Source organism: Mesoplodon mirus (genome assembly GCF_964341445.2).
Source record: "Mesoplodon mirus genome assembly, chromosome: 12".
Taxonomy (NCBI): Eukaryota; Metazoa; Chordata; class Mammalia; order Artiodactyla; family Ziphiidae; genus Mesoplodon; species Mesoplodon mirus.
The window spans coordinates 53415068-53427871 of NC_138988.1; the positions used below are offsets into that span (position 1 = coordinate 53415068).

Below are 12804 nucleotides of genomic sequence, written 5' to 3' on the forward strand. Positions count from 1 at the left end.
TTTAATCACATCTGCAAAGCCACTTTTTCATGTAAAGTAACATATTCACAGGTTCCAGGGATTAGGACGGGGACGTGTCTGGGAGTCCGTTGTTCTGCCTAATAGCTCAGGGGGTGTGGATAGACAGTTAGACACACAAAGCTGGAAGTCAGGGGAGAAGGCTGAACTTGAGATATAAACTTAGAAGCCATCAGTGTACAAATGGTTTAAAGCCACGGCATCAATCACGTGGGCTTTCCAAGGGAGTGAGTCTAGTCCTAAGGTCAAAGCCACATACAGTCTGGGCTGAGCCAAACCTCCCTGTCACGTCACTCTGGTTGGAAGGGCCCCGCCTTTCTCTGCCGCCCTAAGCGCTGCTCCTTGGTGAGACTCAGGCCAGAGTCTGGCCCTGCACACGTCACCTTCCTTCTGGCCTTGTTTGACTTTGCATCATGTGTCCTTTTATTTTTTTTTAATTTTAAAGTAACAACTTTATTGAGATATGCTTCACATGCCGTGTCAATTCACCCATTTGAAGTGTGCCATCCTATGGATTTGAGGATGCTCCCGGCTGTGTACCACCAGCACAACAGTCATCTTTAGGATATTTTCATCACCCCAAAAGGAACCTTACCTCTTAGCTGTCACCTCAAATCCCCCCGTCCTTCCATCCCCCACCAACCACTAATGTACTTTCTGTCCCTGTAGATTGGCCTGTTCTGGGCATCTCATATAAGTGGGATCGTGTCATATGTGGTCTTCTGTGACTGGCTGGCCTTCTCATTTTAAATCTGGATTTTGTCTTGCACGCTCGTTTTCCCAATTTTTCTTTAGTTTTATTCATTCAGTCCTTACAATTTTTTTTTTAAACTGAGCCGCTATTATAAAACCAGGCTTTGTGTTGGGATTCTAGCAATGAAAGCCTGGGTAAGACAGGCTTCCCATCATCACGGAGCTTGGAGTTGGGTAAGCTGACAACGCCGTGGCTGTCATTCTCCCCTCCCGAGCTCCCGACTGATGTGCCTGCTGGATCAGGGCATTCTTCCTCCCAGATCCTGGAGGAGGCTTCTAATCCACATTGACCCAGAGCCCTAAGCAGCCAGCCCCGATCATCAGTGTTCCTGTACCAGAAGAGAGCTGACTGTCCTGCTCCAATGGGAAAGCAGATAGATGGGCAGTTGCATAAATACAGTTGGGTAAGTGCCGAGCTGGGCGCGGACAGGGTGCTTAGGGATTCCTGGTTAGGATGGAGGCATCGCCTCTGCCCCCGTGAAGCATGGTTGAACTAAGTCTCGAATGATGAGTTGGGAACGTACCAGTCCCACCCAGGGCTGGAGAAAGAAAGGTCCTCCAACAGATCCCCGCTGGCTGAATGCAGAGACCGTGGCTTAAGACCGCATCCTTCTGTCTTCAGTATCTCACGCAGTGCTTTGAGTTCGAGGCAGCTGGTGCAATGGTACCTCATTCAGGCCTGGTGACTGCTTACCCTTCAGCCCACCCCAAGAAGGAGGGGGGGGGTCCTTTTATGTCTTAAACCACCACTTTTCCTCTCATCAGAGGCCAGGAAGGCTAGGCTGGGTCTCAGGGAATTTCTTCCCTACCTTTCCTGGGTAGCCTTGGATGGCAGGCACCCCCGTCCTGTCACTCCCTGCAGACCACAGCAGGTCTCCTGAGGCCAGGGGATGGCCTGCACTGTCCGATTCACTGTCCTGGCTGCTGTGTGTTTGTCCCACGTGGTTCCCGGATCTGCATGTGACTCTAGGCTGAGGTTTGTTGGAGGGCGGGTCTCTGTGAACCCCTTCCTGCTGCAGCCCCAGGTCCAGGAAGTGGTGCTACCTCGTGGTCAGGGCCATGGACTATTTGGGGGGCCTGGACGTTTGCAGCCCCAGAACCCTCGGTGTCATCTTTGCTGAGGAGGGCCTGGGAGTCAGCATGGGCGGCATCCTGCAGCTTCCAGAAGGATGCTGCCGGGATGGGAACAAGCACAAGCAGGGGTGGTGGGCACTTCAGCTGTGGTGTTTAGATCCCCGTGGCCGCAGGTCCACCATGTGCCCATGAGGATGCTGCTCAGTGTTCCCTCTGCACCCAGTTCCCGTGCCCTGACTTCCCCGGGCCTCTCAGCAGCCCTCCAGGGGGTGGGTGGTACCATCTCCACTTCACAGGTGAGGAGACAGCCTGCCAGGTGGAAGGTGGCGGATTCAGGATTTACGTCCAGGGCCGTCTCTCTGCAGCCACCGCGCAGAGCTCTCCCTGGATGCTTTGCTGCCTTGCAGAGCTGTGGGGATGCATCCTCTTTCTTCTCCTTCTCGTGACCTTTATCCCCATCCTCAGGGGCTTCCTGTGAGTTGGGAAGCGTGACCCGTGCTGCTGGTGCCACCCAGGACTAGGGCACGGTGGGCGTGCCCCTTCACCCTGCAGAGCTTTGCTGAGCCCTCGGCCCGGCTGTGAATTCAGTGCTGGGCTGGGCTGGAAAGGGCTGGACTTTTGCTGATGGAGAAAAGGCCATAAAGCACTGGATGCGGCACTGGCACTTTGCTTGACCCACCATGCTGGCACCCTCCTCTTGATTCCCGGTGCCCACATGCCAGGGCCAGGGGTCCCGCTGATGTGCTTCCAAAACCTCAACTGCAAAATAATCACCTCCCTCTTTGTTTGCGGCTGCTGCTTCCTTTTTCCTTTGCGGTGCTTTCTTGAGGTTTCCTTTGCTCCTTCGCAATTCCTTTCTTTTCTGCTTTCATTTAAAATGATTTTCAAGTAGACACACGGATGCTGGAAAAGGGCTGGCGATTCTCCTCCCTCTGAATGCTTACCTCACGTGTCTTGAAAGGAACACTTTTTGAATCTTCTTGGTGTGATGTTCCCCATGACCTTGGCTGATGATGAATGTACCCGCCCCCCCTGCACCCCCCTCTCCGGAAGCAACTTCCTTCTGCCTTCCAGGATGTGTTTGATTTAAAATTAACCTTTCTGCAGGTCGGCCCCTTTGCTCAGGACGAGCATCTGTCCTTGCAGTCTGTGAGAGCCAAGTGTGGTAAATGTGTATGTATGTGTGGGTAGAGCCAGAAAGCCAGCGCGTCCACGGGGAGGCGGCAGGATTATGATGGCAGTGGCAGCCAACTCAGTGCCCCCCAGATGGCAGCCGGGACCAGCAGGCTGCGTGGACATGCTTGTACTTGAACCTGTCAAGGATAAGAGCCAACTTCTCCGTCAGGTCTCCCCCACCTCGCCACAGTGGCCTCATTGTACCTACCTCCAAATGGCCAGATAAGGTCACCTAACTAAGAGGGTGGCCTCCGAGGCCCAGTCGGTGGCCTGGCTTCGACGTGGCTCCACAGAGAGGACGGTACATGTGAGGAACCTTCAGCTGCCGCCCTGCATCAGGGCTGAGGGCCGTCAGCTGGACCAGACACCATCCGAAGACGTGTGGCCGACGGCAGCCCTCTGGCATGACTTGTGACCAGAGACAAGCATCCATCCATTCTGACCGAGAGCCCTTCCACCGAGCAAGGATGGCCTACTTTTGGGGAATTAGAGAGACTCTTCTGGAGGAGAAACCCTGCCTGTGCTGAGCGTGGGGTGAACAGTAGGTCCCCAGGAGCAGCCACTGCACGTTCAGAGGACAAGCTTCACATCTGTGTCAGTCCTCGGGAGATAATTGTTCCAAGCGCGTGGTAGGGAGGACCGTGCACTTGACAGTCACGGAGTAGACATTTCCTATTGGGGAATGAGGGCCAGAAATTACTGGTGGAATTTGCTGGATGTCTGGCTGTCTTTGGGGGCTCCAGGCTCTGCTGATGCTTGTTGACTTGAGCCCCAAGTTGGACGGTGTCCTCGGATCCAGCTGTGCCAGTTTCTTGTGACCTTGGGCTGTCAGGCGGGGCTTCTTAGGATTTACTGATAAAATGTTACTGATGTGAAGATGCGCTCTGAGGACCAAGTAATGGTTGTGATAACTTGGTTAAATACACTGTGAATATTGAGATGAAAAAATGACTAGAAATTAAAGAGAGAGTAATATCATTTATCATTAGAACCAAAAAAGAAATTGGTTTGGTTGTTGGTCCCTGGGTACTTGTACCCCTTAGACACTCAGACCCTCTTGCTTTTCTTCCAGTATTCACTGCATTTCCTTTTTTTTGTCCCCTTGGTCTGTCTCCATGTACCCACCCTCCCAATCTCTCTGACCCCCTAAGCTCTGTCCATGTTTCACGTTCCTATTTTTCCTAAAACCCCTTATTTTCTGGAAGACCAGCTTCTCTTGACTTTTATCCCCTAGTGAGCAAAAGCAGACTCGCCCTGGTGGCCGTGATTGCATGTCATTGCATGTTCTGTGTAGTTGTGGGCTTGAGAAGCACGTCGCATAGGAGGACACGTCATTTCCTGGTTACTCTTCTGCCCGCTGCTGTGATACAGACATTTCTCTCATTTGAGGGTATCTGAGGGTGGTGATGCTCTGGGTCTTCTTCCCTGCTGCCCACCTTTCGCTGGCCCCCAGAATACCAGAGAGTCTTCTTGACATGGCTGTGTTCCCCCCTTTTCCCGTAAGGACGATATCTGGGCTACATTGGGTTCTTGCATTCAATGCCAAGGTTCTTTGGGATGGCACAGCCCACCCGTGCCTCCATGCCAAGGTACCAGCATGTGGGGAGAGATGCCAGGCTTTAAAAATGATTGAGGTGAAGTGTGTTCGCTGCCAGAGGAGAATGTTCATTCTCTAGCTGTCTTTGTATCTTGGTCAGGTAGAATTTCAGGAGAGTGGTGGCTAACTTGAGCTCAGTGGATTATGTTTTTCTGTTGAAGACGTTGTTTAGTTAAGAATACCTCTTCCAGGATGCTTATTTACCTGGCAGAAGATGGCTGTAGGAGTCCATCCCGATCCTTGCTGGAGGAGACCCCTCACACCTGCATGTCTAGGTTTTCAGGGCTCTTTGTGGAGTTGCTCCCCACCCAACAGTGAAAAGCCTTTTGGGAAGGCTGGGTAATGCACAGGCCTCTCTCTAATGCCTTGAGTCTCAGGGTTCAGCCCTTTAAGACATTAGGTTAAAGAGGATGTTAGTACAGTAGATCCAACTGCTTATACTGGCCCCAGCTGTCTGAGGGCCAGGTCTCAGTTAAGAAAGAAGGAGAGATCATTGTGAAGAGAGACGTACACCATCTGAGGAAGGGAAAATAGAGCGAGGCCTGGGAAGGGGGGGTGGATTTGGGAGCGTGGGGTGGAGTTAGGCCTCCGACAGGGCATTGAATGGACTCTAAAGATAAATGTCTGTTTCCTGGGTTTTTTTTCCCTGGAACTGACTCCAACTGTAGTTAAATCACATATGTGTATTGAATAAAAGAGGTTGGAATTTCAGTCTTGCTTGGAATTTGCATTTGTATTGAAGAATTAAAATTTTGTGAAAAAGAAGAGACGCTAAGAAAGTTCAGTGTCTCCCCTACACCGGTGTCCCCCTTGACAAGACTGCTGGAGCCACATAAACCTAACTCAAGTCACGGTGTTGCTTCTGGCTTTGGTCCTTGGCCCGTGGAGGAGCTGCCTCCTATCAGAGAAGGAGTACAGGTTGGTGGTAAGGCAGGGGCACGTCTGCAGGTGCTGGGACCGTCTTTGATTCAACCACTTCCCACCCTGAGAGCCCATCTCTCTTCCATGACCCTTCAGACCTTGAGACCCTGCAGACCTTGCGAGGCCTGAGGTCAGCCCCGGGCAGATACCCTTCTAAGAATCCATGGAGAGCAGGACCCTCTCTCCATAAAATGCCCAGACACACAATTTGTATATGAAATGTCAAGGGTATGGGTAGGTATCTTAACGAGTGTCCACAGGGCCCAGATTAAGAATCCTTGCTTTAGGGCCCAGGTCACTGCTGAGCTACCAGGGGTGCCCCTGGACCCCAGCTGCCAGGTGGCCTTTTCCTGTCCATCACCTTTGCTTGTCCGTCCCCCCCATTTGCTAACAAGGCAAGAGTCACTGGATTGTTGTAGCACCCCATGTCCTGCGGTACTCGTGTGGTAGCAATACTGAGTCATAATTTTTTGCTTTTATTAGAAACCTCTTTTTTCCAAAGCCTGCTTCTCTTTACAACATATTCTAATTCCATTTTATCTTCAAGTTTGTGTACATTTTTACGGTTCGGGCTGGCTCATTTGCAAAGCTCTCTGGGGAACGGCAGTATTTAAAGATTCTTCTTGCTTGAGTCTTAGGAACTTTCTCAGCGTTATAAAGCCATTTCTTATTTTCAGTTTTCTTCTGAGGTGGAGAAAGACCGTTCTGTCACCTTTGATCACCTCAGGACAGTTGTCATCACTTTACAAGCAGAAATCCATTGGTATAGGAGGGTGTGGGCATACAGGGGCACCCAGGAGAGGATCAGAACTTGATGAGCGGGAGGGTGAGGATGTGATGAGCACGTGGGCCTGACTTTGGAAAGCAGACTTGCATCCACTGACCGTTACCGTTGTTGTGGATTTCACATCAGAACAGCAGAATCTGCAAACCCTTGACCCTAAAAGGGAAGGTTTTCTGTCTTTAAAACTCCATCAAAGCCTGGTTCTTCGAAATCTCCATTTCTCAGAGCCCCTGCTAACCATGGGTGCTTTGCGGGTGCCCACAGACTGGTGTTTACACGGCCAGTTGACCTCCTTCAGACCGACATGCCCTGTTGGGGAACCCCTACCCTCCATCCACGCGCCCCCATTTTGGCCCCACACCAGAGGGTGGTCTCACCTTCTGCATATGGACCTGAGTTCCAGTGTGGGTGGAATTGGGGGTGTCTTCTAAGATATTCACTGACAACGTGATGAATGAAACCAGCTTTTTAAAAAAATCCTGATTATTTACTCAAGGTTGGATAAGAGAATTTTTGCAAGTTTTCTGAAGCTGCAGGAGACAGAAATGTTGCTGGATCCTTGTTTAAGCTTAGGGCACCGTTTGCTAACGGTCTGTGCCAGTGAGGGGATGTGTGTCAGGCTCCCTGTGGCCTTTCCTCCCTTGGCGGGACTTCAGGGCCCCCAGGAGCTCTGGCCGCCAGTCGCCCTGGAGTGAGTCAGCTTCTGAGGCCTGTGCACCAGCCTTAATTCTCCTTGCTGGAGCCAGTGTCCCTGACGGCATCACCAGACACAGGAAATGTGATGTTGATTGAAGTGGGACAAGCTGGAGAGGTTTGTGTGCACAGTAATATATTTTCTTCGTATGATGTGGCAGGAGCTTGCAGAAGGCGTCTTGGCTCCTGGAAATCAGGGACCAGCTGGGTTTGGTTTCCAAGAAAGGCAGACAGCAGGAGACGTTTGGTCCCTGTGGTCTGTAAGCATCTCCCTGTGAGTGTGGCAGTGGGTGGGAGGGGTGCACTGGCTTGTGGGCAGATGGGAAAATCACACTTTCAGAAGAAAGAACAATTCTTCACTTCATAAAACTTACCTGAGCTATTGATTTGTTTAATTTACAATCAGTGCTTTGTGAGAGCAACTAATTTCAAGCAGGAAAAATTGCACTCCAGGTGGAGCTCCTTTTCTCTCTCTCTCTTTTTTTTTTTTTGGTTTTGTTTTTAATTTTTATTTTATATTGGGTATAGTTGATTAACAATTTCAGGTGTAAATTGATTCAGTTATACACATACATGTATCTGTTCTTTTTCAGATTCTTTTCCCAAGGAGCTCCCTTTCTTGTTGAGATGTATAAGGACCTTGAAAGCTACGCCCACCCCCTTGAGTGCAGGATGGTAGTGTGATTTGCTTTCGATTGTCCTTTTTCCTCCCACACAAGATACCCAGGCCTTGCCCTCTCCTGCCCCGCTGCCCTGGGTGGAAGGGATGTCTGCTAATATAGGTGACCACCCAGCAGGTTACTGCAAAGGAAGTAGCAGCTCCATCACCTTGGCATTGAAGGGAGTGTGTCTGAGCTCTCTGGCTTTGGTGGCAACTGACGGGAAATGCAAACTCACAGTGAATGGAGACAGCCACCCTTTAAAACTTGCCTGAAACCCAGAGGAGGGGGAAGGAGCAGGGAAGGTCAGGAGGGCAGGTATATGGGAGGGTGGCCCTGCTTTAGCCTGTCAGACTCGTAACCACAGTGACCTTGGCCGCCATGGGCACTGCAGCATAGGAGCTGAAGCCAGAGGAGAGGTAAGGGGCTTCTGGGCATTGACAGCAAGTGCTGGTTCCTGTCCTTCTGTCTCTGATTTCCCAGTGTGGAATCAGGGTGGCCCATGGCCCAGACTCCCCCTCTGGTTAGTCTTCTCTGGACCATGGTGGGGGTCCGGGGCCCTCAGTTATTTCAGTATATCTAGCAAAGCACCTTTCCAGTGATGTCACATAGCACACATGACATGAGTCTAGGGGACCAGGCACATGATGGAAGCTTGACTTGTGGCCGGAGGAAAGCCCCATGGCCTTGGGAATAATTTGAGCAGTATGTCTATGGTAAATGTCCATTTCAACTGAAATTTAAAAAATGCTACCCCAGTGGAAAGAGCACCATATTTCCTCTGGAGTGTTGGTGACGAAGGACAATTATAAACACCTTGATTGCTAAATAACTTTTGTGTTTTGGAAGTAGATGAGATGGTTCTGTCTAATGAGATTGAAAATCATTAGTTTTTGCTTGGATATTTGGGCAAGTCTGTATCCTTTTATATTAAAATGTTTGGGCTCCCGTGTTTCTATATGTTAAGTTCATTATGTCTGACCAGTCAACAGTAATTAGAAACAATTATGTAGTGTTTTGTGTAGAGTGCTTTTGCTGACATAGAAACAAGTACTATGAGAACATACATAAATGGAGAATGGTGAATAGGATTATTTCTTTCAACAGAATTGTGAGGACAGCTGTAATTGTAGCCAGAGTTCTTGGTAGTTAGGTATTAGAAAATTATGCGCTCAGCAATCCACCTTGCATATTTTATTAACTTGCCTGCTTTCTCTGTAATTTGGAAAACTGGAATCAAGCAATTGAATGAATAAAACTTGCATCAAGGAAAGTACAGGGTCTGTTAGCCAGGTTGAAGCTTAGCATTATTATAAAATTTCGGACTTTTTCTTTACATTTTCATTTTTGTTTCCCTCCATAAATTAATGCCAGCACTGAGCCTTTTTTTTTTTTTTTTACTTGCTGTAGTGATATTCACTAACGGGAATAGAAATAATTTCAGAGTAAATTTTCCCATAAATAAGGTAATGTCAGTTTCAGGGGTGTCGGACTTTTGCTTATAAACAGAGAAATTTACATTAGCTATAGTGCCCTGGGTTGTAAAAGTTAACAGGAGAATATTATTTAGGAATAGCCAAGGTGAAGGGACTCACACTTGAATATTATAGTTAGTTTCTTAGAGGACAGGAAGCTTTCTTGTCGGGGGAGGTGCTTAGGCTAGAAGGCTCACTCACAGGTGAGGGGAAGATGAGAGGGCTCCTCAGGTGCTTAAAGGTGGGGCCTGCACCCCAAAGATCGTCTTCTGGGCTTCCCTGGTGGCGCAGTGGTTGGGAGTCCACCTGCCGATGCAGTGCGTCTGCGTCCGGAGCCTGTGCTCTGCGGCGGGAGGGGCCACAGCAGTGAGAAGCCCCGCGTACTGCAAAAAAAAAAAAAAAAAGATCGTCTTCTGCCCACAGCCGGGAGGACCAGTTTATGGAGAAACTCTATCTGGGCAGGCTTGGGCTCTCTGCTCTTGCTAAGCATATGGGTTCGGTGCTGTGCTTCTCGCTTCTCAGGACCAAGCTGGTGATTTTTACTGATGATCTCATTTTAGCCAAACTCAGGCCCCGACTTGGTTTCGTCAGAAGATGAGAAAAGTGACACTGAAGATCAGGAAGAGACAGAAGTGGGCGTCATGGAGGATCAGCGCAGTGTAATCCTTCACCTCATTTCTCAGCTCAAACTTGGAATGGATCTGACCAAGGTAGGTGGGCGTGTCCCCTGGGACTTGTGGCCAGTCGTCTGGGTGCCTTCTGTCCCTCACAGGCTTTCCCGCTCGGGAGACTGGGGATGCAGAGTGGGGAAAGGTCAGAGCTGCGGTCAAGTATGGATGTTCCAGGGATTATTGGAAAGGATATTTTATGTGAACGATCATCCACAGAGCATGAGCCTTGCATTTGCTTCCCTGGAGGAGCTGCAATGCTTCAAGGGCAGGGAAAGCACACAAGATGATAAGGACAATTCAAGATGGGATTTCTTTGTCTCCTGCTGTGTCCTAGAGAGGATTAAAGGTGACCTAGAGAGATGGACGTGGCACATTGGCCACAGAGAGAAAACAGGAGGAAGGAAATGGTGTGGGCAAGAGTGAGGCTGCCTCCACCTGCACCACCACCCCCGCCCCGCCTCTGGCACCTGGCCACCTCCTGTTGCTGGCTGTCATTGGCCTTAACCCCATTGATGATCCAGACCTCACTGCCCACGTGGAGAGCTGCGTGCCTGCTGGTTGGTAGATGTGCAATAACTCTTGTTGGTGCTGCGCCCATCCCGGGAAACCTTGTTGAGAGGACCCAGCATCCTCCACGCTGATGGCCCCCGTGGAGCCTCCCCCGCCTCCGGGCAGTGGCTTCGTTTTGGAGGAGATAGGGAAGGCCGCTCTGTGTGCAGCTGAGAGGTGTGTGGGCATCTGCAGCTGAGAGGTGTGTGGGCATCGGGAGCATTGTGGGTGGTGGGAGATGCCTGGACTCGGCTGTCCAGCCCACCCGGGTTCCCTTGCCCATCCTGGTGCTGATGCCGAAAGCTCGGCTTCTTTGCACTGGTGCTGAATCGAATCTTGGAGACAGAGTTTTGGGTGAAGTAGAAAAGAATAGCTTTATTGCTTTGCCAGGCAAAGGGAGACACAGCGAGGTCCTGCCCCTCAAAACTGTGTGTCCCAAACCAGGAGGTAAGGAGTTCAAGGGTTGGGTTGCTGATAAGGATCAGGGTGTGTGCAGGGCCTGCCCTCCTCATCTGGCCTCAGGTGGTCTTCTCTGGAATGAAGAATGCTAACATTTTCCATTTGTTGGGGGTTTTCTTTCTGCAGAAGAGCTCAAAGATATTGTTATGTGTATCCCTTAAGGCGAACCAGGACCCTGCCCCAAGGCTGCACTATTGTTTCCTGGCTGCTCCTCCCTTGTCTCTGCATCCCCTCCCTTCCCTGATTAGCAACTGTTTGAAAGGCTTCCATGCCCAGGAGCCCCACAGGGTCCTGCTCAGTTTCCATAGGTGCATCAGTGATTAGGAGGGAGGGACGTAACCATGGGGAGGGTGTGCTGGGAATGAAAGTTCTGGATCCCGAAGGCCTACTTGAAATGGTTGGAGCCCCTGAAGGCGCAGCCTGGGGAAACTGCCTTGAGGGCCGTGGTCTTGTTTGGCTGCAGGGAAGGGGCTGGATTCCACGAGCTCAGCTTGGCCTGGAGGCCAGACCAGCGAGAGGGAGGGGGCGGGTGAGACAGGCTCTTTGAAGAGGAAAGCAACAACAGGGAGCCTCAGAGGGGACAGAAAAGCCTTTTCTTGGGGATGTTCTCATGGGTTTGCTCATGAGGGAGTCTGACATCCTGGGAACCTGCACTACTTTCCATGGGATTGGGGGCCCATGCTGAGCAGCGTGACCTGGAAGGTTCCCTTGTCTCCCCTTTCCCTGCCCTCTGCTCGGGGGCTCCACACACCAAGCTGACATCCTGCTGCCTTCCCTTAATTTCTGTCTCCTGGCCATGTAATTTGCATCCTTTTTGCTAGAAGAATCGTTTAAGTGCTTGCCTTTTAAAAAGCCCCCTCTCTGATTCCTGTGGATGGTGTAGACCACCAGACGGAGCTTTTTTTTTTTTTTTTTTTTTTTTTTTTTTTTGTGGTACGTGGGCCTCTCACTGTTGTGGTCTCTCCCGTTGCGGAGCACAGGCTCCGGACGCGCAGGCCCATCGGCCGTGGCTCACGGGCCCAGCCGCTCCACGGCACGTGGGATCTTCCCGGACCGGGGCACGAACCCACGTCCCCTGCATTGGCAGGCGGACTCCCAACCACTGCGCCACCAGGGAAGCCCCCCAGACGGAGCTTTGAGTGAAGACCTGGGGGCTGGAATCTGGGCCGTGACAACACTGAGTTGACCCCAAACCATGTTTCCAAACTCTGGTTCACAGCCTGTTTTGTGGGTTGTAAAACCAATTTAGTGGGTCAGATGATCATTTCTAAAAAATGAAATAAAATACATTAGAAAATACCAGAGCGTACAACAGGTGAAACATTTTCGTTCTGTTGATACGTGTGTACTGGGTCACCATGTGAAACGTACCTGCATCGTGGATCATATTCTAAAATTCAATGTAGACTCCTGAGTGATACAGGAGAGAGACTGTCAGAGTAACTGAAGTTGCCCAGGTCAGATGTGGAGAAACCCAACGCCCTCTGGGGACCGTATGACGGCAGGTGGAGTGTCTCAGAGACGTCACCTTCTGGCTCCTGTGTTTTATTTTTTAATTTTTTAATTTGGCTGTGCCGCACAGCATGTGGGGTCTTAGTCCCCTGACCGGGGATCAAATCCATGCCCCCTGCAGTGAAAGCTCGGAGTCCTAACCACTGGACCGCCAGGGAAGTCCCTCTTGTTTTAAAATATGGAAATCATGAGAAGTGTACATCGCCTTTTCCTAAAAGAGCAAATGTGTTTATCCAACAGTCAGCTATCAGAAAGAAAAACTTTTCTAATCTATTATTTATTAACTTATTTGCTGGGAAAAAGCTGTTATTCAGAAACCAAGGGAACATTTGACAAGCTGAAATACTTGTGAAAGGAAGAGGGAAACCTTTTATTGTCCCATGAGGCTTTTGGGCTTTCGTTGCCTGCCCTGTAAAAATGTTGATGAAATTGTATCTTTCCTTTTTTAAAAAAAATTTTATTG

General features: G+C 50.2%; 1 protein-coding gene across 2 annotated transcripts in view; it reads left to right on the top strand.

Moving 5' to 3' along the window:
* The window catches only part of OSBPL10 (oxysterol binding protein like 10), a 289059-nt gene that overhangs the window by 245549 nt on the left and 30706 nt on the right, over positions 1 to 12804 (top strand). For both annotated transcript variants that reach the window (XM_082637543.1, XM_082637544.1), the window contains one exon: positions 9711 to 9860. In XM_082637543.1, coding sequence (XP_082493669.1) covers positions 9711 to 9860 — 150 coding nt within the window. The remainder of the gene's footprint in view (positions 1 to 9710; positions 9861 to 12804) is intronic.